The sequence below is a fragment of the Prionailurus bengalensis genome, chromosome E3 (assembly GCF_016509475.1).
Source record: "Prionailurus bengalensis isolate Pbe53 chromosome E3, Fcat_Pben_1.1_paternal_pri, whole genome shotgun sequence".
Lineage (NCBI taxonomy): Eukaryota > Metazoa > Chordata > Mammalia > Carnivora > Felidae > Prionailurus > Prionailurus bengalensis.
Window position 1 is genome coordinate 38,767,961 of NC_057357.1, and position 26,833 is coordinate 38,794,793.

A 26,833-nucleotide genomic window follows, 5' to 3' on the forward strand; every position below is an offset into this window, starting at 1 on the left:
ACTGCAGCCCACCTGCAGGCGCCCCGGTGAAATGCCACACTCTGCTGTCTCAGGGTGTGGCTCACCTCCTTTGGGACCACATCGCAGGGTACGGCTGGGTTGCAGGGGCCTGCTGGGTGTTAGAAGGAAGCAAGGGGGGCCAAACAGGCCAACGAGGGCCACAGCCGGATCAGAGCGCGCCAGCCCAAGTGAGAGGACTCCGTTCCAGACGGAGAAGCCAGCTCCCTGCTGTGTGGCCTTGGGCAAGTCACCGAACGTCCCCGCAGCTAGTCTGGTTTCCCTCCCACCCCGCAAAAAGCAGAGGCCTGCTCGTGGTGAGTCCCTTCCCTGTGGCCTTGGCTGGACATCTCTCCTGAACATCAAACAGACCTGCAGGTCCCGGCGGGACCCCTGCCTCTCTGAATTACAGGGTGGTGACAAAGCCGAGCCGGGGCAGCCGCGGCTCATTGATTTGTCTGAGAAGCTGTTGGCTTTTGAAATGAGACAGGAAGGAGGGTTGAGGCGGAGCCCTGCACAGGAAGAGGTGAGGAGCCCAGCTGCCGTGACAGCCGGTGGGCTTGGGGGACTGCAGGAACCGGCAGGCCGGAGCCCCACTGCCCTGTGCAGTCAGCGCCTCCCCATCCCTTCCAACAGGGCTTTGCTCCCGCCCCGCACAGATCCCGAGGGCTCAGGGCCCAGCTGACCGGCCACAGAGAATCTCAGGACATCCTCGCCACCACGCAGCTGCCTCTGTCCCCTGGAGCAGGGCTGAGCCCGGGAGCACCAGGATGGAGAACCCTAGGCCCCCCAGTCTCGGCATCCCTAGGGAAATGAGGTCCGGGAGGTAAGTCGAGTCCAGGCTGTCTCAGTGCAGGATGGGGGAGGAGGAAGAGACTGCCGGCAGGAAGGACCGTGACTTTTAAGGCCTGAGTTGCTCTAGGGAGCGGTGTCTGGGTGGCACCGGGAAGGTGTCCCCATGGGGGCCGGGAGCTGCTGAGCAGGACTAGTTCACCGTACAGAATAAAGAAACATGTGCCCAAGGGCAGCCCACGATGGGCCAAGGGGACAAAGCCCAGCTCCCCAGGTACCAGTGATGGGCTGGGAGGAGCAGGAAGTAACCAGAAACCGCTGCAGGCAGGCAGAGTGAGGTTGAGCAGCCGAGGGGTTAAACTTCGCATCAGCAGACCCGGGCTCCATCCCTGGCCTCACCTTCCACCTGTAAGATGGCAGTGACAATACCAGACCTGCCCCAGGGTCCTGAGGGCCCAGGGAGACGGTGCAGGCAGGCTGGGCTCTGGCACTCAGTGCCTGCCCCACAGACACCACCCTCTTGTTGGGTGAGCAGCCCCCAGGGGTCTCTTCTAGCCACACCTTTGGGTGGATGTGAGGCTCATCATTCTGAGAGGGCCGGTAACCAGAGAGGCCTTCTCAGAAGAGGTGTCACCGAGCTGTGCCTGCGGTGGCTGCTGGCCATGGGGTCCTCCCCACGGTCGGGCTCCTGGGTTCCTGGGGCGCCTCTGGGTCTCCTCCACGGGGACACACGCTTTCCCCAGGCCAGGGCCTCACTGTGGCCATCACAGGCCACCCTGTGGCTGGCTCCCGAGTAGGGGTGTAGGCCGGCAGCACCTCCTCTGTCCCACGGGCAGTGCAGTATGAGAAAGGCTGTGTCCTGCGGCAAAGCCACTGCTTCCTCCCACCTCTAGGAAAGGCTGCTTGGTCTCGAGAGGTCCACGGCCACGGCGCTGAGCCACCTCAAGGGGCTGAGAACTGAACTCTTGGGCCCTGGGAGGCGGGGCGGGGGCAGGGAGTCTCTGGAGACAGGAGCATCCGAGAGGCTGTGGCCTGAGGTGAGGGCGGCCCAGGCAGGTCGGCGCTGCAGGATCCAAACGTACAGACCCCAAGTGCGGGCGGGCAGAGAGAGGCTGGCTGTCTTGCGGGCCCCTGGGAAGGCAGCACGGGACAAGACGGGACTTGCCGGCAGAGCAAACGAGTAGATCGGGACCTGTGTCTTCTCTGGGATGAGACGCGAGCTCCGCTGTCCGTCCTGAGGGACGGGGACTGAGCCACACCAACGCCAGCGAGCACAGGTCCTCGGCTGCATCGCACCCCAGGGGTGAGGCTCTGGAGGATGTGGGGGTGTGGGGAAGCCCGCTCCAGGGGGTGGCCGTGGTCTGCAGCTGTCTGGCTGGCTGGCCCTGCCCACCACAGCTCAGAACGACTCTGGCCTTCAGATGGCCCAGGGCAGCCCAGACCACCCGCCCGTCTTCCCCTCTTCAAGCTGGTTGCAGGGCCCCCTTCTGCTCTCACTGAAGGCTGTCCACACTGGACACGGCCTGACTGTCCCTGGCGGCGCGTGTGGCACTCGGGCCGTGGCAAGCTCCACCCTGCAGGGGCAGATTCTGGGCTGCACACAGGGCCTGTGCGCACACGCGGCCGGGTAGCTGTCCCGTGGGGGGAGCGCCCTCACTGGGCTCTGAGGTTGGCCCTGGGTTTTAAGGTATAAGCACATCCCACGTAATACTTGGGATATACTTACACTGAAAGAACGCTGTTTATGAGAAATTCAAATTCTAATGGGTGTCCTGTATCTTAATTTGTTAACCCCAGCAACCCTAGCCCTATGGTCAGCAGGGCAAGAAAGATGAGTGTCTGACCCGGAGGAAGTGTTGGCTCCCAACACTGAGAGGCACATGGGACGGGAGGTGGGGGCAGGGGGGAGCTCCCCCCTGCCACCTTCCCAGACACTACTCTGCCCTGCCTCTTCTCCCCTGCTGTTGTCCCTCCTCTGCCACTTGCCCGGCCTTTCTGGCTTAGCGGTTCCCAATGCTGGCTGCTCATTACAATCACCAGGGGAGCTCGAAAACACACACGCGTTGACTGGGCGCATGGGTGGCTCAGCCAGTTAAGCGTCTGACTCTTGATTTCGGCTCAGGTCATGATCTCGAGGTTTCTAAGTTTGAGCCCCACATCAAGCTTCGCGCTGACAGTGAAGCCTGCTTGGGATCCTCTCTCTCTGCCCCTACCCCATTCACACTCGCTCTCACCCTAAATAAACTTAAAAATTTTTATTAAAAAAATACATACGTGTTGAGGCCCTACCTCACACCAAATAAACCTCTAGGCGGTTGAGCTAAGCAGTAGCTTTTTTTTTTTTTATTTTTATTTTTATTTTTTTTTTAACGTTTTTATTTATTTTGGGGACAGAGAGAGACAGAGCATGAACGGGGGAGGGGCAGAGAGAGAGGGAGACACAGAATCGGAAACAGGCTCCAGGCTCCGAGCCATCAGCCCAGAGCCTGACGCGGGGCTCGAACTCACGGACTGCGAGATCATGACCTGGCTGAAGTCGGACGCTTAACCGACTGCGCCACCCAGGCGCCCCTAAGCAGTAGCTTTTTAAAAATAGTTCTTCCTAGAACGACCATAAGATTCAGCAATTCCACTGCTGAGTATATAAACCCAAAGGAATCGAAAGCAGGGACCTGAACAGGTATTTGTACACCTGGTATTTGAACAGGTATTTGTTCGCAGCAGCATTTATTCACAAGAGGAAAAAGGCGGAGACAACCCAAGTGTCCATCGATGGACGAATGAATAAACAAAATGTGATCTAACTATAAAAACGGAACATGACTTAGAGTGAAATTTTTAGACGTGTTACAACAAGGATGAACCTGGAAAGCAGACACAAAAGGACAAATACCGCATGAGGTCCCTAGAGGAGTCAGATTCGTAGCGACAGAAAGGAGAAGGCTGGGTTCCAGGGGCTGGGAGGAGGGGAAAGGGGAGTTAGTGCTTAATAGGGGCAGGCTTCCCATCGCAGGGATGAAACATTCCAGAGATAGATGGTGGTGACGGTTTCACAGCATTGTAAATCTACTTAATGCCACTGAGTTGTACGCTTTAAAAATGGTTACAACGGTAAACTTCATGCTGTGTATATCTTACCACACACACACACACACACACACACACACACACACAGTGCTCTAGACACTGTCCTGCCAGAGCCGAGGAGCCCTGGGCTCGGCCCTTCTTCCACATGGTCCCCTCATTCCCCTAGCCACCACCTCACCCCCAGTAGCAGCAGGGGCAGGGTGTCACCTGTGGGTGTACCTGGACAACCAATGATGGGAAGCCATGTCCGCCGCCGGGCCACGCCCTGACATCACCCAAGCCAACAGCAGGACACAGGCCCTGCTGTCCTGGCCTCACGCGCTAAGAGGCTGCAATAACACTGCTTGGCCTTGGTTTATGCACATGGGGAGATCTGGATGGCTGCGGAGGTACAACTTACAGAAAGCAAAGTGAGCCCAGTGGGTTTTTACATCTGTAGGCACCTGTGTATCTGCACCAATCGGTGATCATATCGATCGCCCAGATCAACATATTCAAGGAGGTGACTACTGCTATTTTGACTTCTATCACGTCAGATTGGTTGGGCCTGACATTAAACTCCCCATAAGCAGATTCACAGAGTATGTTCTCTTTGGGGTGACATTTTGTTCACTCAGTGTGTCTGCAAGAGTCAGCCACTTGAGTTTGTCAGCAGTTCCTTCGCTGTCATTACTACCTGGGACCTGATTGTTTCAACTTTACAAAAAATACATACATATATATATATACACATACACACACACACACACACACACACACATATACATATATCCCATTCTATTGTTGATGGATATTGACAGTTTCTCCTTTTTTTTTGGACACTATGAATAAAGCTGCTAGAACATTCCAATACTGTGTCTTGATGGATATAAACACTTGTTTCTGTTAGGTATACAGAGCCAGGCAGAGAATTGCTGCGTCACAAAAACATGCCTATTTGGCCTTATCACTACCAAACACTTCTCTGAAGTGATTTCACTTTGCATTTCTTTGATGACTTAAGGATATTATCGTTTGTGACAGATCTTCAATTTTTTGGCTCATTTTTAACTGGGCTGTTTCTTACTGATTTTTAATGTTTATTTTTTTATTTATGAGAGAGAAACAGAGCGTGAGCAGGGGCGAGACAGAGAGAGAGAGGAGGACACAGAATACGAAGCAGGCTCCAGGCTCTGAGCTGTCGGCGCAGAGTCTGACGTGGGGCTCAAACTCACGAAAGGTGAGATCATGACCTGAGCCGAAGTCGGACGCTCAACCGACTGAGCCATCCTGGCGCCCCTGTTTCTTACCGGATTTTGAAATGTACTGGAGACATCTCCTAGTCAGTAGTTTGCTTTCTCGCCCTTTTAAAACTGTCTTCTGTTGAACAGATATCCCTAATTTTAATGACTCCAAATATGGCACTCATTTCTTTCACGGTTAGTGTTTTGTGCTCCACTTAAGTCTTTATCTAGCTCAAGTTCCTGAAAGTATTCTGTAACTGTTCCTAAACACTTGGTGGGGCTAGCATTCACATTTAGATCTATGATCCAGCTTGAATTAATCTTTGTGTGTGGTGGGAGGACAGGGGTCAAGGTCCATTTTCCTATAGGAATATCCCATTGGAGCAACACAACGTAATACAAAGACCATCTTTTCTCCCTGACTTACAGTGGAGCCCCTGTTGTAAATGTGGTGACCACACATGACGTGTGGGTCTGTTTCGGGACCCTCTGTCATATTGCACTGGGCTATCTGCCAGCCCTGTGCCAAAACCTACAGCTCTATACTAAGCCTTGATGTTGGGTAGTAGAAGTCGTCTAGCTTTGTTCTTCTTTCTCAAGATAATTTTGGCTAGTCTAGGGTCTTTTGCTTTACATATATGTTTTAGAATCAGCTTGCCAATTTCTACCCTCCCTTCCTCACCAAAAAAGCTTGCTGGAATTTTGATTAGGATGTCGTTCAATTTATAGATCAATTTGGGAAGAAATGACATTTTAATAATAGTAAGCCTTCCAATCCATGAACATGGTAAATCCCTCTTTTAGGTCTTCTTTCATTTCTCCTAGTATTGTTTTTAGTTTTCTGTGTAGAGGTCTTGCAAATTTTTTGCTGAATTTATTCCTATTTTTTTTTAATGCTTATTTATTTCTGAGATAGAGACAGAGCATGAGCAGGGGAGGGGCAGAGAGAGAGGGAGACACAGAATCTGAAGTAGCTCCAGGCTCTGAGCTGTCAGCACAGAGCCCAACACGGGGCTCGAACTGATGGACCGTGAGATCATGACCTGAGCTGAAGTCGGACGTCCAACTGAATGAGCTACCCAGGCGCCCCTAGATATTTGCTTTTTAAATATTTCAAACTTTTACTTTCAATTTCATTGTTGCTAATAAGCAGAAATAGATATGACTTTTTTAAACCGACCTTGTGTTCAAAACCTTGCTAAGTTCATGTATTAGCTCTAATCAATTGTAGACTGTTTTGGATTTTCAATGTATATAATCATGTCAACTGTGAACAGTGAAAGTTTTTTTTTTCCTTTTCCAATCCTGAAATCTTTTATTCTTTCATTTTCCCTATTGCACTAGCACCTAATTGAAAAACCACCAGCGGGGGGCCTGGGGTGGCTGAGTCGGTTGAGCGTCCGACTTCAGCTCAGGTCACGGTCTCGTGGTTTGTGAGTTCGAGCCCCGCATCGGGCTCTGTGCTGACAGCTCGGAGCCTGGAGCCTGCTTCGGATTCTGTGTCTCCCTCTCTCTCTCTGCCCTACCCCTGCTCATACTCTGTCTCTCTCTCTCTCTCTCTCAAAAATGAATAAACTTCAAAAAAAAAATTAAAGAAAAACAACCAGGGCACCTAGGTAGCTCAGTTAGTTGAGCCTCCGACTCTTAATTTTGGCTCAGGTCGTGACCCCAGGGTTGTGAGATCCAGCCTCCTGCTGGGCTCCATGCTGAGCATGGAGCCTGCTTAAGATTCTGTCTTGACTTCCCTCTGCCCCTCTTTCTCCGTCCCTCTCCCCCACTGATCTCTAAATAAAAACAATTTTTTTTAATTTAATGTTATTTTTTTCACGTTACCAAACTCCTTCATATGCAAGTAATATAAGTATTTGTTCCTAAGCTCTATATTATGTTCTGATGACTTCTGTATCTATTCTTGTGCTGGCCCACCCTGTTTTACACAGCTTAATACACGTGGAAGATAGTATTCAAGAACCTAAGGTTGGTTCAATGTTAGAAAATCTGTAGTGTAGCTCACAGATTAAAGGAGAGACTGGATATGAAATCCAGCATGTCACTCTCTAGTGACTTCCCACCACACTTAGTACAAACCCAAACGCATTATGGCCATTATGGCGGTGGTGTGTACTCACTGTCCCCCTAGCTCTGTGTGTCATTAACGCTTTCTCCCTCTTCAGATCTCTGCTCCTAAGTGGCCTTCTCACAGAGGCCTTCCCTGGCCACCGTGACAGCCGACCCAGTCCGCCATGCACACTGTGTGTTTCATTCACAGCGTTAATCATGTCAGATGGCCTCACTCATTCACCGGGTTTCTTTACTGTCATGTGCCCCACCCGGATCACACTCACAGGGTCAGGACCTTGTCTAACTTGTTCCCTTCAGATCCCCCAGTGCCCACAGGCCACAAAAGGCCCTCAATAAATACCTCCTGATTCAATGACTGAAGGGAAATAAATCATGTGGTTGGGTCAATACTGCTAAAAAGGTATTTGCTAATTTAACAGACATGCCTAATTTTTTAAATGTGGGGACATACAAGGGGAACCTCAGTGGCTCAGTTGGTCGAACATCCGACTTTGGCTCAGGTCGTGATTTCACGGCTCGTGAATTCGAGCCCCAAGTCGGGCTCTGTGCTGACAGCTCAGATCCTGGAGCGTACTTTGGATTCTGTGTCTCCCTCTCTCTCTCTGCCCCTCTCCTGCTCACGCTCTGTCTTTAAAGAGCTCTGACATTAAAAAAATTTTTTTAATTAAGAAAAACGTGGGGACATACTATAAGAGGCAGGAGATTGTCCAGCACAAAGGCTGTTGTCAGAGAAGCCTTGGTTTCTCTCTCAACTCAGCTGCTCCCCAGCTGTGTTGCCTCGAGCCAGTCACTTAACCTCTCTGAGCCTCAATGTCCTCATCCATAAAACAGGAGCAGTGAAAATTTAATAAGGGTTGTTACAAGAAGCGAAATGATGTAAGTACAATGTTTAACAGATCGTCGTCTGGAGCACAGGAAGCCTTCAGGAGCAATCATGTGGCGTTATGTGAATGGTGCTAGGACACAAGGAAGCGAAAGAATCTTTTCCAAGAGGAGAGAACAACTTAAACACGATCACAAACATGAGGCCTGACGGCTTGGGCTCGAACCACGCCTGGGAGTCAGACGAGGATGCCCAGTGTGATTCCCGTCACTCACCACTGCGTGGGGGAGGTGGAGGGTCTGACCCACGTGGGAAAACTTGTTCAGGATAAGTGTTGCGATTTTAGGAAAGAGATGAAGTTATTCATACTGCAGTAAGCATTCACTGAGAAATGATGGGAAATAACATGAATACTTAATATTTGATGGGAAAGGAGATACAACGCACCAAGACTGTCTTCCTCAGTGACACCCACACCGATCTATCCACATTAGCGAGACTTCACTCAGAACCCCATCTGGTTTCTTTTCCCCTTGGATTTGACGCCAAGAAGAACAAAAGAGGGGGAACAGCCAGGGGGTCCGAAGAAGAAGAAGGAGCGAGGCCTCCCCCTGGCCTCTTACGAACGCTGCCAGACTCCCTGAGCTGGGCTGGACACGGCCTGCCCTGAATTCATTGCACTACCTAACACTTCAACAGCGCTCCGGACGGAACGGCTGGAAAACGCTATTCTACCCGTTGTCAAGCCCCTTTTAGCATCTTCTAGGTAAAAAGGCTCATCCCGAGTTAGAGTGCCAGGAAAGCCCAGTGCAAGCACAAGGTCAGGGAACATGTCGGATCCCTGGGGCTGGAGTCAGGTGACCCCTCCCCTAAGTGACGATCGTTGAGACCCAGAGAACCGCCAAGCTAGAAGACACGGGCCAGACCCATTTCACTGAGCGGCTGGTATCCGGAGCGGCAGGTGTAGCCTCTGCTCAGCCCTGTCCTGTCTTCTCTCCTAGACCCCTGGGCGAGGGATGGCCGACCCCCACCCCCTGAGTTCGTGGGGCCCTGCCGGAGGAGCTGCTGTGGGCCGGACACCCCGCCCGCTGCAGGTGAGGAGGGGGCGGGGGCGCGCCGGGGGTCCTGGAGCGCCCACCGTAGCTGAGGGAGGGACACACGGGATCCACTCGGAGCCTCAGGGACAGCGACGGGAGCAGGTGGGGCCCCGCACGGCTCCGCCTCTCGGTGGCCCCACACTGCAGCGCCCAGCAGAGAAGGGCGCTGCTGGGGTCAGGAGTCCCCAGGGGCTCCCTCCTGACTCACTCACCCCTCCCCTCCTGGCGACCATGGATGAACTTTTCCCTTTCTCCACAGTTTTGCCTTTTCCAGGGGGGTCACAGAGCTGGGCTCACAGAGCACACGGCCTTTCCAGATTGACCTCCTTCATTCTCCCCTTCTCGGGAGCAGACCTGCTCTTAACCCCGTCTCCACTTCCAGGTCACAAATGAGGACAGCACAGCACGAGGAGCTCAGGCGGCCTGCCCGGTGCCACACAGCCAGTAAGTGGCGGAGCTCAGGTTCCAGCCTGGGCCCGGTTCTTATCCACCATGCTCCTGGCGTCAGGGACGACGCTCGCCATCCAGGAACGAACAGCCCTTCCCGGCCCTTCCTGGAGGCCAGACGGAGGGGGCCAACGGCAGCCTGGGCAAGGACGGGGAGTGGGTCCCTCCCCATCCCTGGAGGCTCACTCACCCGTCCCAGGCCAGGGTGGTGACGCAGCACACGGCACCTCAGGCCCTCTCTTCGCAGCTGCTGGCGGCCATCGCGGACCCCATGAGGAAGCAGGAGGTGCGGACCGGCGGGGAGGCAGGCCAGGGCCGAGGCCCTGGCTCCCCGGCTGGGCAAGTGAAAGCCCTCGTGGACCTGCTGGCCGGGAAGAGCAGTCAGGGCTCCCAGGCCCCAGAGCCCCTGGACAGGGTGCCACAGGCCCCCCTAGGGCCTCACGGTGACGGTAGGCGGAAGGAGGGTGTCCCTGGGCCCTCCCGCTCCCCGCTGTCCTCCCCTCCCCCACCCTCCACAGCCCTCCCCTTCGGCCTCTGTCCCGCAGACTCGAGGATACAGAAGTGCCGGGAGGCTCTGCTGAACAGGGCGAGAGGCGGCCCCCCGCCCAGGCTGACCAGCCTCCTGCTGCTGGAGGGGCTGACGGACCTACAGCTGAGGGAACATGACTTCACACAGGTGGAGACCACGCGTGGGGCCTGGCGCCCGGCCAGGAGCCTCACCCTGGACAGACTCTTCCTGCCTCTGTCTCGGGTGTCTATCCCCCCCCGCATCTCCATCACCATCGGGGTAGCTGGCGTGGGCAAGACCACCCTGGTGAGGAACTTTGTCCAGCTCTGGGCCCGGGGACAGGTCGCCAAGGACTTCTCCCTGGTGCTCCCCTTGACCTTCCGAGATCTCAACACCCACGAGAAGCTGTCTGCGGACAGACTCGTCCGCTCCGTCTTCTCGCACATCGGGGAGTCCGGCCCGGCGGCGGCAGCCCCACCCAAAACCCTCCTGATCCTGGATGGCCTGGACGAGTGTAAGACACCTCTGGACTTCTCAAACACTGTGGCCTGCACGGACCCCAAGAAGGAGATCCAGGTGGACCATCTGGTCACCAACATCATCCGGGGCAACCTATTCCCAGAACTCTCTGTCTGGGTCACTTCCCGCCCCAGCGTGGCCGGCCAGATCCCGGGGGGCCTGGTAGACCGGATGACAGAGATCCGGGGCTTTGACGAGGAGGAGATCAAGGCGTGTTTGGAGGAGATGTTCCCCGAGGACCACACCCTCTCCGACTGGGTCCTGAGGCAGGTGCGGGCGGACAGGGCCCTGTACCTGATGTGCACGGTCCCAGCCTTCTGCCGGATTGCGGGGTCGGCCCTGGGTCACCTGCGCCACAGCGGGCCGGGGCCCCAGGACGCGGGGCAGCAGGCTCCGAGGACCCTGTGCGAGCTCTACTCTTGGTACTTCAGGATGGCCCTCGGCGGGGACGGGCAGGAGAAGGGCAAGGCGAGCCCTCGCATCGAGCAGGTGGCCCACAGCTGCCGCAAGATGGTGGGCACTCTGGGGCGGCTGGCCTTCCACGGGCTGGTCAGGAAGAAGTACGTGTTCTACGAGCAGGACCTGAAGGCGTTTGGCGTGGATCTCGCTCTGCTGCAGAGCGGCCTGTGCAGCCGCTTCCTGCAGCGGGAAGAGACGCTGGCCGCGTCGACGGCCTACTGCTTCACGCACCTGTCCCTGCAGGAGTTTGTGGCGGCCGCGTATTACTACGCTGCCTCCAGGCGGGCTATCTTCGACCTCTTCGCCGAGGGTGGCGTGTCCTGGCCCCGCCTCGGCTTCCTCACACACTTCAGGAGCGCGGCCCAGCGGGCCATGCAGGCCGAGGACGGGCGGCTGGATGTGTTCCTGCGCTTCCTCTCAGGACTCCTCTCCCCCGGGGTCAACGCCCTGCTGGCAGGCTCCCTGCTGGTGCAGGGGGAGCACCAGGGCTACGGGGCCCAGGCGGCCGAGCTCCTGCAGGGCTGCCTGCGCCCCGACGTGGCGGTGTGCGCCCGGGCCGTCAACGTCCTGCACTGCCTGCAGGAGCTGCGGCACACGGAGCTGGCCCGCGGCGTGGAGGAGGCCATGCAGAGCGGCAGCCTGGCGGGGCTGACCGGCCCCCAGCACCACGCGGCCCTGGCCTACCTCCTGCAGGTGTCAGACGCCTGCGTCCAGGAGGCCAACCTGTCCCTGTGCCTCAGCAAGGGCGTCCTCCAGAGCCTGCTGCCCCAGCTGCTCTACTGCCGGAGCCTGAGGTGGGCGCTGGGGTGGGGGTGTGCGCGGTGCGGGTCGGAGGAGACAGCGGGGGCCTGGAAGGCCGTTCCCCTCCACCACGCCCCCCCCCCCCGTGTCAGCATCCTGGGGGCCGCCTGCAGGGCCACAGCATGGATGGCTTAAGGCAGCAGAAACTTGTTCTGTCACAGCTCTGGGGGGGGGCACGGTCCAAATTCAAGGGGTCGGCAGGCCTGAGCTCCCTCTGAAGCCTTCCTGCCTCGCTAGCTCGTGCTGTTCACTGTAGACGCATCACTTGTAGACGCACCTTGTAGTCTACACCTTGTAGACGCATCACTCTGATCCGGGTGGTCACACGGGCGCCTCCCCCGTGTCACTGTCTCCACATGGTGTTCTCTCTGACAAGGACGCCAGTCGTACTGGCTTACGGGCCCGCCCCCCTCAGAATGACCTCACCTGGACTCATGACATCCGCAATCACCCTGGTTCCAGATGAGGTCATGAGCTTGAGGCGCTGGGGTGGCGGCGGGAGGTCAGAACACCAACATATCTTTCCGGGGAACACGATTCAGCCTCCGGCACTCTGTGAGCCACCCCTCTGCCGACAGAGGCCGCGCCCACTTACTCCTCCACCACCCCTCCCGCCCATCACCCATCCTGCTCTGGACTTCAGTGTCTCTAAGACCAGGGCCGTCAGGACCTGAGAGCAGCTGCCACACCCTTAGAAGGAGAGCTAGCAGCCCGTGTCCCGCGGACACGTGATGTACGGGGCTGCCGGGGAGACGCCCTCTGCGCAGGAATCCTGGGGCTCACCACACTGAGGCTCCCGGCGTACCCTCCCGGGAAAACCTTGAGCCTGGCGGGCGTGCCAGCACGGGTCCCCGGGCCACCTCGTGGTGGGGGCTGCGTGGCGATGCAAATGTGGGCCAGGGAAGGGATGCCAGCCTGGGTGTGTCTGCTGCCCTGAGGGGTACCACTCATTATCACTCTGCCTCCTGCAGGCTGGACAACAACCAGTTCCAGGACCCCGTGATGGAGCTGCTGGGCAGCGTGCTGAGCGGGAAGGACTGTCGCATTCAGAGGATCAGGTAACACTCACCCGGGAGACCCCACCCGGGGTGCCTACCTGTCGCACGGGGTCCAGGGCTATTTTCCCGTCCTCCTCTCTGCTCAATCGGCCAGAGGCGCTTGCAAGGAGAGGTGCCTTGGAAACACGTGGCTGCTTATTTCTGCTCCTTCCAGAGGCTCAGGTCCCTCACCTGTAAGAAGAGGGAAGGGATATGGTGAGGGTCAGGTGCTCTGGTGGACATGGGAGCATTTCCGCAGATACTCAACGTTCCGAAGAACCGTGAGGCACAATGTTCTCTAAGCTCCTCTCAATGTTTGCCCTCAAAACAGTACTACAGGCACAGGATTGGCTCTTGAAATTAAATTAGAAATCTTTTAATTTAAAATTTGGATTTAAATTCGAACTTTTATTTAAACGAGTACAAAAGAATAAAATTTAAACGTTGAATCGTTAATGGTGTGATGAGACACAAGTCTGTGTGCTGACGGCAAAATAGAGTTTCGTGCTTGTGAAATCTCCTGTGATCACATTTCCAAGTCTCAGTAACACTGAGGAGTGGGCTTGTGACCTGGGGGTGGTTAGAACTAGGGAGAGGAGTCTGGAGAACAGGATCCAGAGAGGAATTCTTCATCCTCACTTAAGCCTCCCTCTGGGTTCAGGAATAATCTCTGAGAAAACAAACACAAACACGGAGTGAGTCAGCAGCCAAAAGAAGTCACGGAAGACAGTGGCGAGCGGCGGGCTCTGTGTGACCCTGTACAGTCAACTCTGTGCCAAAGGAGTGTAAACATGGGGTTAAAACGGTATCTGTGAGTCTGGGGTCTCCGGGACCCCCCCAAAGGTTTAATGATTCACTAGAAGGACTCACAGAACCCAGAAGAGCTGTTGTACCTGCACTTGTGGTTCAGGACATCAAAAGGGTACGGATGCAAATGTGCAGAGGGAAGGGTGCATGAGGCGGGCCCCAGAGAGACAGGGGCAAGCTTTCAGTTGTCCTTCCGCTGTGGTGGTGCAGACAGGGCCCGCCTCCCCAGCCACCACGCGCAACAGCACACCTGAAGCGTTCCAACCGGGGAGGCGCACCCGGCCTTGGGTCCAGACATTTTACTGGAGGTGGGTCATGGGAAGCCCCTCCGGAGGTAGGGACGTCAGGCTGCCACTGCACGGCCCAAGGGCCCCAGGTAAACACAGACAGACTTATCAGGCAGGACATTCCAAGCGTTCAGAGGTCACCTCTCCGGAACTGGGGGCAAGGTTAACCCTTTCCTGCACATTCCCCCTTCCGGTTGTTGAAGCAGCTTCAGTGGGTTAACTCAAGGCAAGCGGTGAGGACGGGCCAGGCACAGAGGAAGCACTGGATGAGGGCCGGCTATTAGCAGGATCCCCTTGGGCTAGCAGCCAGAGATAGAAATGCAATCCCTCTGAAAGAAACACAGTAACATTAATTAATTTCATTAATATTCCTCCTTCACGGGAGCCTTCAGCAAAATAGTCAACTTCCAGAGTTTTGCATAAAGAAGTCTGGATAACGCTCAGAAAATATTCTGCACAAAAGCCAAAATTTCTTCTAAGGCTACGTGCTCTTCTTCCCCTCTCTGTAGTTGGTCCTCAGGGGCCACATCCCGTTTGAAAAGGCACCCTTCAGAAAACACATGTGGCTCATGAGATATTATTTAAAAACTGTTACAAAAGTCCTGGGTGGAGAGGGGACAGAGGTTCTAGGACTCGAGGACGGTTATGTAGAGGGCGATCTGGATGAATGATCTTCCAACTCTATGCAACAGAATCCCTTTTAAAAGTGGCCTATCATGGGGCGCCTGGGTGGCGCAGTCGGTTAAGCGTCCGACTTCAGCCAGGTCACGATCTCGCGGTCCGTGAGTTCGAGCCCCGCGTCGGGCTCTGGGCTGATGGCTCAGAGCCTGGAGCCTGTTTCCGATTCTGTGTCTCCCTCTCTCTCTGCCCCTCCCCTGTTCATGCTCTGTCTCTCTCTGTCCCAAAAATAAATAAAACGTTGAAAAAAAAAAAAAAGTGGCCTATCAGCCAGAATGCCCACAAAAGACGGGCACCCGGGAGCTTCTGGACAGAAAGAGGAGACGTGGAGGCCCAGAGCCCAGGCACGTGGTGCCCCCTCAGCCTCTGGGATTCCTAAAGCTGTTCTGAGGAACACGGGTTTTTGCTTTTTGTTTTCTTTTTTTGTTGTCAATGTTTATTTTTCCGAGAGACAGATTGCAAGTGGGGGAGGGGCAGAAAGAGAGGGAGACCCAGAATCCGAAGCAGGTGCCAGGCTCTGAGCTGTCGGCACAGAGCCTGATGCGGGGCTCAAACTCATGAACCGTGAGATCATGACTTGAGCCAAAGTCAGACACTTAACCGACTGAGCCACCCAGGCGCCCTGTTTGTTTTACTCTGAAGTTAATTCTATAGTTAGTACCATTTTCCTTCCCTGTGCTAGAAAAGGACAGGGGCCAGTGGTGAGCTCGTACTATGAATGCAGCCACAGTTCATGAGAGCAGGTTTGTAAAGTTTTAGGAACTTTTGCAAGCTGGGACTGCTTGAAATTGGCCGTGGTGAGAGTATTTACACCATGCAAATCGGCCAATGCTACAAATCAGTACTGTACTCTTCGGGCACACTGCTGCTGGGGATCTTTGTGGGAAACTTCTGTAACTGCCCATGCTCTTTGCTGCCCTGTTTGCATAGAAGCTGTCGTACTGGATTCTGGCCAGACTTTGCCTTGGGAATCTTTGCCAGTGTGAGGGTCTGTCCCCTGCACTCTGGCCTTACCTTACTTGGCTCAGAGGCTTTCCTGGCCTGGGCGATTCTGCTCCAGCGCTCACGTCATCTCCACCTGCGTCCAGGCCCTCACGATGCTGGTGAAACCGGGAGGTTCGGATCACAAGCCTGGTGTTGAGGAAGAGGCCACGACAGTTGTAGACCTGCAATAACCACTCTTCTCCTTCTCCTTGGGCAGCTTGGCTGAGAACCAGATCAGTAACAAAGGGGCCAAAGCTCTGGCCAGATCCCTCCTGGTCAACAGAAGTCTGACCGCTCTGGAGTAAGTAGGACACCAGAGGCCAACGTTCCACCACTGGGACAGGGAAAGCTTGTCAGCCATCTTGTGAAGTCCCCCAGACCACACTGTCCCCTGGGTCGGTTGGAAGGACAGCAGAGCGAGCAAATTCCTGGCTCCTCGTCAGTTGTGGGGATCAGCCCAGGGAGACACCAGAATTTTGGCCCTGAAGTTGGTACGATTCTCCTCTCCATACTTGGCCCAAGCCACGGCCATCAGATCCTGCTCCCCCCCCAGCCCCCGCTGACCCCCCATACTGGGGGGCGATACTGGGAAATTCCTTACTTGTTCACCTGAATAAGGATCTCCACAAAACATGAAATCTTAAACCCCGTTATTTTCAAAGAGCGTAGATTTAAAGGTCAGTGTAACTTCTTTCTTTCCTCCCTGGAATTGGATAAAAGAAAACGGTTCTTTCTCTCTCTTCCTTCCCGCCAGCCTCCGCGGTAACTCCATCGGACCTCAAGGGGCCAAGGCTCTGGCAGATGCTCTGAAGATTAACCGCACTCTGGCCTTTCTGAGGTACGCGCCATCTGCTCCACATCCCGATATAACCAGCAGAGGGCCCACGAAACCCTCTCCCAGGTGCCAACCATGGAGCGGGAGATGATTCAAAATGGCAGGCATGCTATCCTGGCTCCTGTCTAGGTGGATGCCGCATGATCTCGTATCTATACAAGTTTCAGGTTTCAGTTCTTCGGTGCTCATTGTCCTTGTGTGTACAGCCTAAGCCAGGGATAGAGGAAAAGGAGAATGCGGTTGTATAGAGGTGGAAAAGCAAAATAATCTATAAGGAAAACCTCTTGTCTTCCATCGAATGGGAAATCCCCAAGGCCATGGTGTCAGGATGTTCCCCTGAGGTGTTTTCCAGGACGCTGAAAGTGCCATTCTCTAGAATGTTCCTATGGTTTGCTGTGCTCCTTTTAGGAGTTGTCGTATGTGGTTGTACCCATCCTTAGTTGAGTGTGTACTGTTGTTTCTTCATTTATGTATTTTTATTGGGGTGAAATTCACCACTTTAAAGCATACATTTCAGTGTCACTTAGTATGTTCACAGTTGTTCCTTCATCACCTCTATGTAGTTCCACAATATTTTCACCACCTGAAAAGAAGACTGTATTCTTTATCAATCACCTCCCACTCTCCCCTCCCCCCAGTCCCTGGAAACCACCAATCTGCTTTCTGTCTCTGTGTTTACCATGGAATCATACGATAAGACCTCTTGTGTCTGGCTTCTTTCACTCAGCATATTGCTTTGAAGGCTCATCCACATTGTAGCACGTGTCAGTGCTTCATTCCTTTTTCTGGTTAAATAACATGCCGCTTTATGAACAGACCCCAACGTACCCATTTGTCAGCTCACGGACATTTGGGTTGTTTCCACCTTTTGGCTCTTGTGGATAATGCTGCTGTACACATTCATGTGCAAGCATTTGAGTACCTGTTCTCCATTCTTTTGGGTAAATACCTACCAGTGAAACTGCTCAGTAACTCTATGTTGGACCTTTTGAGGAAGCGCCGGACTGTTTTCCACAAGGTCCGCACCATTTTACATCCCCACCAGCAATGGGTGAGCGTTCCGATATTTCCACATCCTTGTTAACATTTGGAGGCTGTGGCTTTTAGCTGTAATTAAGACTACGGACAACCTAGCTATCGTCATCCAGATAATATGCGCACCCTGTCCCCAGTCAGCAGACAAATGCTTAGAGACTCAGAGGGAATCCTTATGATTCCCTGGGAGGAACCAACTGTTCCCAAATCCTGTGTGGTGGGCAGCAATGGCACGTAGTGGTCAGCTGCTCCCCCCCGCCCCCTGGGCCTTGGTAACACTGTGGTAGGGGTCAAGGCCACCATTGGGCCCTCTCTTGTGCCATTGGTGATGTACCTCTTCCTTGCCTCCACAGCCTCCAGAACAATGCCATCAGGGATAACGGTGCCAGGTTTGTGGCTGAGGCCTTGGCCGCCAACCGGACCCTCTCTGTGCTACAGTAAGTGGACGTGCTGACCAGCAGAGATACCCCCCCCTTCTCCCCTCCTCCAAGGGCCTGTTTCCTGCAAGGAAGGATGATTGGGGAGACGGCCTGAGACTTCCGGGCCCATCTAGATGACCCCTGGAAATCTTGATGTCCACTCTTCCACGGAACAGGTATTGGGGAAATAATTAAAAATAAAGCCTCCTGCCAATGCAGAAAATCCTCTCCGCAAAGGTAGAAAAGAATGAAACAGTTGCATTATTTGAAGAATCAACCAGATTGCACTGCACATCATTGGCAATCCAGCAGCGAGCTGGCCAGGACAGAAAGAAAACTCACCCTTTTCTACAGCCAAGCAGATACAACCCACGGCACGTGTGTTCTCAAGATAACTTGTCCTCAAGTAAGAGGACTGGACAGCACCGTCTGTCACCCACAGTGTTTCCTCAGTTTGCCTGGTGGTTAAGGTAGCCAGCTGTTCAATGATTGCCTTTACCCAAAGGAAAAGCCAGACTCCTCGTGCCATTATGACAAGCAGACAATTACAACTTGGAGTGGTGCTACCTTCCTCCATGCGCTCCTTTCAGAGACGTGGTTCTGAGGTCCCTTGGGGGCCATCACTCTGGCAAAAGGCTTATTTAGCTTTTAAAAGGATTTATACGCTTCTCAAAGGGACAGATTTACAATCCCAAGTTTTCTTAAAGAAATGCTCTGAGGGAAAGGATCCCTTTTGGAACCAGGGAAGATTCCCTTTAGTTGAGATTGTATCTGGCCTTACACAGGACAGGTCCTGCCCTGCCTGCCCTGCTGGGATGCGCACAGGGGTTCTCTTGTAGCATCTCCCTCCTCCAGATTTAGTATGAAGGGAAGTAGCTTTCGGAGAAGAGCGGAAACGGAGGGTCTGCCCTAGGCAGGACTGCAGGGGTGGGAGGTAGGCTGCGGGCTGGTCGAGAGGGAGGACGACTGTTGAGTGTTGGGAGGGTTGCCTGGGCAAAGAGCCCAGCCGTCCTTGCCTCTGACCCCCCACATAACAGTGTCAATCTGCTGGCATCGTTTCGGCAATGATGCACAGACTGTTCCTAGAGCCCCCTCTGCCCACGCGGTGGGGAGAGCACCTGAGTCGTCTCTGAGCTCTCGCCCTTCCCCCAGACTGTCCCCAGAGTGGGAATGGCTGTGGCCAGCTTTGCTGAGGGACCCCTCCCCTCTCCCACAGCCTGCAGAAGAATACCATCGGGCCTCTGGGAGCCCAGCAGACGGCAGATGCCCTGAAGCAGAACAGGAGTCTGAAGGAGCTCATGTGAGAAATGCGGAAGGGCTACATTTGTATCCTCAGTGACCGGCACAGAGCCCAGCCCATCACAAATATTTGTGAGCATGGGGATGGATGGATGGATGAATGGATGGATGGATGGATGGATGGATGGATGATGGATGGATGAACGGATGGATGGATAGACGTGTGGGTACTTCACATGAAGTATCACAAAACCTCTCACCAAAGAGTTGGCCCTGCCCCTGCTAGGGAGTCCAGACGTACTTTGCTAGGTTGATCTCTCACAGGCAGTTGGGAGTCACCTGCAGAGGCCACCAACCAGACTCAAGAACAGACTGTGCCCTGGGCACCCTTAAGACAACAGAGAGAGCACTGCCCTGGAGGGCTTCCCTGGACCCTGATCCCCGGGGCCCACCCGCCAGGCTGCTCCAGAAAACCAGCGCACCCTTGTCTTATCTCTTGCAGATTCTCCAGTAACAGCATTGGTGATAAAGGTGCCGAGGCCCTGGCTAAGGCCCTGAAGGTGAACCAGGGCCTGGAGAGCCTGGAGTGAGTCTGCCTGACCACACTCAGGAGTGGCCGTGGGCAGTGGGTGACATCCCTGGGTGGGTGACAGATGGGTCTAGGCATCCCATATAGAAGGTGGGCAGGTCCCGGAAGAGGGCTGTCAGTCAGGGCCACCACCCTGCCGGGATCCAGCCAACCGCCAACCCTGGGCACACTGTGATCTCGGTCTCTCTCCATGCCTACCTCACTGTTCCGTCCCACCCACCAGCTCCATTCCCCTGGACAGCAGAGGTTGGTGTTGGTTCTGGAGTTTCCAGAGTCACAAGCACCAAGTCCCCCTAGGCTGGCACTGGCGACTAAAGAGGGTTGCAGCTGCAGCAGCCTTGGTGGTGGCTGGGGGAGCTCAGTGCTGCCCCCACCCTGGCTGCAGACACAACGCAAACCCCTTCTCTGGGCCATTTAGAGCCACTCAAATCAAGGCAGAGTCTAAACTTTGGGGGCTGCCACCCAAAGAGCCACCTGCCCTGACCTAGCAGGGTCTGGAACAGGTGGGGGATGGGGACAGGAAGGAGGGATGATGAGAAGAACACCCAGGGACCCCCAACTCTGTTGAGCCCTACACCTTCAGTCCCCAAGCTGGAACAGTGGCTCCCTGGGGGTCCGGGACAACCGTCCCAAGCGCTGCCCCGTCCTGTTTGCAGCCTGCAGAGCAATTCCATCAGTGACGCAGGTGTGGCGGCGCTGATGGGGGCCCTCTGCACCAACCAGACCCTCATCAGCCTCAAGTAAGTCCCGCTTTCCCTCTCCGGCCGGGGTGTCCCTTTGGTCAAGGGGTCTGAAGGGCCTTTGGGACTTGGGAGGAAAGGCTGGGGCTGGGAAGGCCACACCTCCCTCTGTGGGTCCATTAGAAAGACATCTGTGGTTGGGCAGCTGGGTCCTGGAGCATCCTGGGTCCCGGAGCCCGTGGCGTCCCACCCGCTCTGGAGGGCAGGGGACAGCAGGGGACAGCCGGGGTCCTCAGCTGGCCGGTTCTGCTGCTCCCTCTGCTACACGAGCTTGTGAGGCAGCCAAGCATGCTCGCCTGCCCCCGTCCCCTCACCTCTGAGGGCCCATCAACCGATCCGCTCCCTCCTGGGCGGCCCCACTGTTGGCAGTCCCACAGGGAGATGCTTGGCCGGCCGGGGAGCCCTGCCTGTCGGAGGCCCTTCGCACCCGATCGCTCAGGGCGCCCAGGTCACCCCTGAGGTTCCTTGGGTTTGAGAAGCCTGAGTGCCAGGGGTCGTGTCCCCCAAGTCCCCACGTATCTGGTCAGCAGTTCAGGGTCTTCTCTCTCCCCAGCCTGCGAGAAAACTCCATCAGCTCAGAGGGAGCCCGCGACCTGGCTCAAGCTCTCTGCAGCAACAGCACCCTGAAAAATCTGGAGTACGTGAGTCGGGGGCGGGGTGTGCTTCCTACGGCCCCTTCAGGCCCAGGGTGACAGGGGGCTGCAGACCCTCGTCGCCTCGTCATTTTACAGGCTGGAGGGGGACCCGGTTGGGGAGGGGGAACCAGGAGACCTGGCCTCTGGGGGCAGCCCCTCCACTCTCATGTGATAAGTAACCTGCAGATGAGGTTCGTGGGGACGCTGCCTGCCCCCGTGCCCCACTCCCCGTGGTGATGTGAGGGGGGCCAGATCTTCAGGGCAGCGCAGTACAGGGATCAGGAGTGAGTCCTCCAGGGGGGATGATCTGTCCCGGGACCCTGTCCCTGGGGCTGTCAGGAAGGCACGTGCTTGGCACACACCAGCGCTCAATCAACACGAGCTAGGTGGGTCCTCGGGGAGGAGGGGGCCTGGATTCCCAGGTGAGCAAGGACGGGGGCTCGACGCCAGCAGGCTCCTGCTTACTCGCTGCTGATCCCTTCCTCCCAGCCTGACAGCCAACCTCCTCCACGACCAGGGCGCCCAGGCCATCGCGCTGGCAGTGAGAGAAAACCGGGCCCTCACATCCCTCCAGTGAGTCTACGGTGCCCCCCACCCCTCCCTGTCCCCTCTGCAACGCTGCGGGGCCATCATACCCGCTGGCATCGGGCTCCCCCACAACACGGACTCAGGGGCTTCCAGTAGGCTGCGCCCTGCCCCCCTCCAGCCCCCCCGCCTCCACCGCTTCCTGGGGCTGATCCACTGAGAGGCCAAAGGTGGGAGGTGGGCACCCACCTCACGCCTCCAAGTGCCACAAGCCTCATGCAGGGGCCATTTGGAGTCTTCATTTGAGCCCGTCCCTGTGCCCACCCCTAACCAGAGAGTGCTGACTGACCCCTTGGGACTAGACCCGAGGCGGGGTGCAGGAGTCGTGTCCACCAGTGGCCAGGACCCCGTCCTACAAGCACTCCTTCCCTGCCGTCAGACTCTCCTGGGAGGAGTCCCCTCTTTCTGCACCTTCCAGAGCCTCCCGGGCTCTGCTCTGGCCCACGTGGTCACACGTGTCTGTGTCTGCCCAGCCTGCAGTGGAACTTCATCCAGGCCGGTGCGGCCAAGGCCCTGGGACAAGCACTACAACTCAACCGGAGCCTGACCAGCCTCGAGTGAGTGGGGCCTCGGCAGGGGCGGCGGGAAGGGCAGGGCGGCAAGGAAATCTGAAACCTCGGGGTCCACCAGGCACATGGCTCGGCTCGTGCCAAAGGCCCTCAGCACACAGCCTCCTCTGCCCTAAGGCCAGCGGGCACGTTTCTGTTCTTACCCGTTTTGTTGTTTTTTAAACGGCTTTGTTGATACGTAATCCCCCTACCACAAAAATCTACCCAGATAAAGCGTACAGTTCGCTGGCTTCTGGTATATTCACAGAGTTGTGCGACCATCCCCACAACTGTAGACCATTTCCCTTAAACAAACCTTAAACAAACCCCCACACTCATCAGCGGTCACCCCTCATTCCCCCCGTGCCCCAGCCCCTGGAAACCACACGTCTGCTTTCTGTCTCTACGGAGTTACCTGTACTGGACACTTCACGTACGTGGGACTGAACAGCGTGTGACCTCTTGCCACCAAGGTCTTTCGTTCGGTATCAGGTTTCCAAGGTTCACCCAGGTTGCAGCAGGAATCAGGGCTTCATTCCTTTCTGTGGCTGAATCCTATTCCGCTGTGCAGACTGACATGCCATTTATCCCCTCATCTGTCGAGGAACATCCGGGTGGTTTGGACAGTTTGGCTCTCGTAACGCTGCCGTGGACGTTCGTGTACAAGCTTCTGCCTGGACATACGTTTTCATTTCTCTTGGGCACATGAGCGAGTGGAGCCGCGGAGTTGAATGGGAACCCTGTCTCTAACCCTCTGAGTCTCGCCTGCTTTGGACCACGCCCATGGCTTCTCCCTTGGCATCCAGGATAGCCCATTTCTGGCTGGTTCTGTCTCACTGACATCCTGGGGCTCCTCAGGGATCTGTTCTAGGCCATCTTGTCTCGAACGATCTCTCTATTACAGAAGCTGTCCTCTCGCACACTCCTGGACTTCAAAGTCCCGGTGCCCCCGCGTCTAGACCCCTCTCTCCTGAGCCCCAGACCCACGTAATCACTGCCCACGCTGCCTCTCCACGAGTCTGTTCTCAGCTCCGCCTCACGAACGGGCCCGGCCAACCCGGCCTGGAAGCTAGAAACATCGTCTCTGTTCTCGCTTCCCACTTGTGACTCTCCTCCCAAGGCCCCACCGTCTCCCTCTACCCTCGCGGCCACCGTCAGGCCACCAGCTCCACTCACCCTGCGTCCCCGTAGCAGCCTCCACATCCAGTCCATCCGCTCACACTGCTGGCCAAACATCTTTCCAAAATGTGTATCTGTCCCCATCCTGAGATGCTTCAATGGCTGCCCAGTGCCTGCAGAGTGAAACCCACCCCTCGGTGTGGCTTCTAACAAAGGCCCCAAAGGCCTGCTTCTGACATTTCACACGCCAGCCACTTCATGCCATTTCTTTGGGTCCCGTGGATGTGCCAGGCCCCCTCCCCCAACTCTCATCCTGCAGGTTTCAGTTCAGACCTATTTCTCCCGGTGGCCTCCGTGACCACACGGGGGCAGGAGACCCCACGGGCTCCTCCGTCCCCCCAGCACGTGGCCCACGGTGCCGGCTCATTCAGTCACAACCGCCCACCTGAGACAGGATCAGGCCAGGGTACCACACACACTAACACGTCTGCTAAAATCGCGAATGCAAACGGCTCCCTTCAACACCCCAATGCCCACCCGAGGTAAACTCTCCATCATTTACTGCGCTAGGAACTGACTTTACTCCAATGTGGAAGGGAAGGAAAAAAAAAAAAAAAGATGTAAAACCCTGATGAGCAAGAATGGCCAGGGACTAAGGGCTTCGACTGAATTCTCTGGCTGGCACGCCCATTTTTTTGTCCTCACCCTTAAGCGTATTTCCACGCGTCCCTTTTCTTGTTTGCTTCTGATGATCCAGGTTCATAGAGACCCCAGAGCCCTCTGCATGTTATTTAGGAGGCCGCGGGGTCGGTTATCCCCTCGGCAACCCTGGGAGTCTAGTCTGCGGTGTGCGTGGTCTGAATGAAAACTAGAAGGTCCAAGTTCAGGACGTCATGCTGGAGTGGCGCTAGCCCCGTGCCCTGTGAGCCCGGGGGTCACGCTCTGTGTTCAGTTTGCAGGAGAACGCCATCGGGGACGAGGGCGCCTCCGCACTGGCCAGCGCACTAAAGGCCAACACGGCCCTCACCGCTCTCTAGTAAGTGTTGACGTGCACGGCCGCCCAGGCAGCCGGCCCTGAGCCCTGCTTTCATACCAAACATCAGTGTTGCTTCCCAGCCAAGAAGGTGGTAAATTTTCCTAATGTTAGCAATTGGGACAGAGTAAGAAGTAGGGGTTCAGGGAGTGTTTTTTCCTCAAACCCTCCAGGGAACCACCTCTCCTTCCCGTATCCGTAGCATCCCGATCTCTGTCCTCGGCATCAGGGGAGGCCGGAGGCGTGGCGCTCTCTGGACGGATCCAGGCCAACAGTTTTCAGCGCTATGTTGTCACTTGCAGCCCTCAGTCCAGGGGTGGAGAAGGAAGGACAAGGATGCATGGAAGCTGGGCCAGGCGGGGTGCAGGCCGGAGCGCCCCAGCCTGTCCGCACTGACCCCATCTCTTCTGCATAGTCTGCAGGTGGCCTCCATTGGTGCCCGGGGGGCCCAGGCGCTAGGGGATGCCCTGGCTGTGAACAGGACCTTGGAGATTCTCGAGTGAGTATTCCAGTCTCTGGTTGCTGTCTCTTACCCAAACGAACCAAGCTGTTGATTCCAAATGAAGATACAGAAGGGAAAAAATGTCAATTTACACGGAAAGTCACAAACCACTTAAATATCGTCACTGAGATGAAGCTTTCCCGAGCTTCCCCGCTGCCACCTCATACCTCTTCCCTGGGAGTCACCGCTGTGGCTCCTGCTCTCCTCGGTCTTGCCTAGGCTGCGCACATCCTGAAGTCCTCTGTAGGGGTCCTTGGCCACTGACCTTGGTCTAGGAGTAGATCCAAACCCCGGGCGGGGGCGGGGGCAGGGGCAAGGGCGACTTAAGCTCAGTGGGGGTCTCAGGCACGTCTCAGTCATTCCTGCTCTTGTGGTCCTGTGATGCTGAGCATGTGGGGGCCGCTGGAGGAAGTGTCTCCTCTCTCACCTCAACCCCACTCTCCTTCCTTGGGGATGGAGGGCGAGGGCTCCAACAAACCACCCAGGTTGGGCCAGCTTCACCCCTCTTGGTGCATCCTGCTCCCCAGAGCCGATCTCTGTTCTGGGCCGGGGAGTGAGGAAGGAGGAACCGCCCCCCGTGGTTGCTACGTCCCTGCTGCCTCTACCCAGCGGCCCGTGCTCGTCTGAGGAGGTACTGTTTACACCCCACAGCTGTCACTGTGCTTTAGGCTTCGTATCTTTCCTGACAGCTTAAGAGGAAACGCCATCGGGGTGGCCGGAGCCAAAGCCCTGGCAAATGCTCTGAAGGTCAACCCAAGTCTCCGAAGACTCAAGTGAGTGGTTGTAGAGACCTACCTCCACCCTGGCACAGCAGACTTCTCTGCTGGAACCTCCCCACGTAATGAGACGCTCTTGACTTCCTCTGTAAGCCGCTTCCCTCTGACTAGAAATAGCACTAGAGTCCACGTTGCAGATGAGTTTGTTCATTCTATCTAGCTTATGGCAGAGGTAAGCCATTTAATGCCTGCGTTTTTGGTCTTCCATCCTCCATGGCGCTCGGACGGGACCACCTGGCTACTGGTAGACACTGGTCTCAGGGGTAAAGGCCACCTAGCTCTTGCTGGGGCACCTGTGATCCATGCAGCGCTGCTTCCCGGCGCGTGTTCTGTCCCGAATGGCTCACGATGGTGTCTGCATCTTTTCTCTGCCTAGTCTTCAAGAGAATTCCTTGGGAATGGATGGGGTGATATGCGTTGCCACGGCACTCTCTGGGAACCACGGCCTCCAGCACATCAAGTGAGTGGGGCTCGGCCCTTCCCTGCCATTCTGCACCCTCCCCCCCCCCCCCCCCCCCCCCCCCCCGGGCAGGCTGACAGCTCCCAGGTCAGGCCCTTCTTTCTGCCCAATTCCTGGAGCTGGCAGACTCCCAGGTCTCTCAGCGGCTCTGCGGGGCAGCCCGGTATAAGAGGGAGCCATTCTGGGCCTTCCCCATAGGAGGGATCCTGGAAGCTTGGTCTTGCCTGGAGTCTGCATTTCGTGTAGTGACTGTCTGCTCTTTACTAAAGGGACTTGCAGGCCTCTGGCCCTTGAGCCCCTCTCCCAAGCCGGGTCCGAATCCTTCTCTTCCAGCCTCCAGGGAAATCACATTGGGGAGTCTGGCGCCAGGATGATCTCGGAGGCTATCAAGACCAACGCTCCTTCGTGCACGGTTGAAATGTGAGCGCAAAAGAGCCTGGTGGATCAGGCGCGAGAACACAGAAGCAACTGGAAGCTTCTGAACAAAAATTCCCCATCCAGGGCCCGTCCCTGTGGTCCGGGAACGATGCTGACCTGCACAAAAGCTGGTCTCCTGCAAGAGGCAGGAGGGATGCTGCCAAAGGGGTTGGGAGCACCTCTCCCGGCCCGGGTTTTGACCAGGCAGGGGTGACGCAGATTCCCTGCTGTGGCACAGAGGAGGGAAGGTGTCTGCCACGGGACGCAGGGACA

At 55.9% G+C, this 26,833-nt stretch overlaps 1 protein-coding gene and 1 long non-coding RNA gene across 2 annotated transcripts; one reads left to right on the forward strand and one right to left on the reverse strand.

The window, feature by feature from the left end:
• NLRC3 (NLR family CARD domain containing 3) lies at positions 1-26,593 on the forward strand. The gene is made up of 20 exons (XM_043560725.1): positions 1-823; positions 9,006-9,098; positions 9,484-9,545; positions 9,796-9,997; positions 10,094-11,828; positions 12,807-12,893; positions 15,846-15,929; positions 16,383-16,466; positions 17,852-17,935; positions 19,134-19,217; positions 19,659-19,742; positions 20,402-20,485; positions 21,039-21,122; positions 21,610-21,693; positions 22,179-22,262; positions 24,325-24,408; positions 24,821-24,904; positions 25,597-25,680; positions 26,060-26,143; positions 26,477-26,593. Exons 4-20 carry the CDS (start codon positions 9,820-9,822, stop codon positions 26,565-26,567), a joined length of 3,183 nt encoding a protein of 1,060 aa, XP_043416660.1. The 5' UTR covers positions 1-823; positions 9,006-9,098; positions 9,484-9,545; positions 9,796-9,819; the 3' UTR covers positions 26,568-26,593.
• On the reverse strand, positions 13,260-15,941 carry LOC122471744. The gene is made up of 2 exons (XR_006294259.1): positions 15,659-15,941; positions 13,260-14,295 (listed from the first exon to the last, which is right to left on the reverse strand). It is a non-coding gene; the product is annotated as an uncharacterized LOC122471744 (long non-coding RNA).
• Positions 26,594-26,833: the final 240 nt, after the last annotated feature.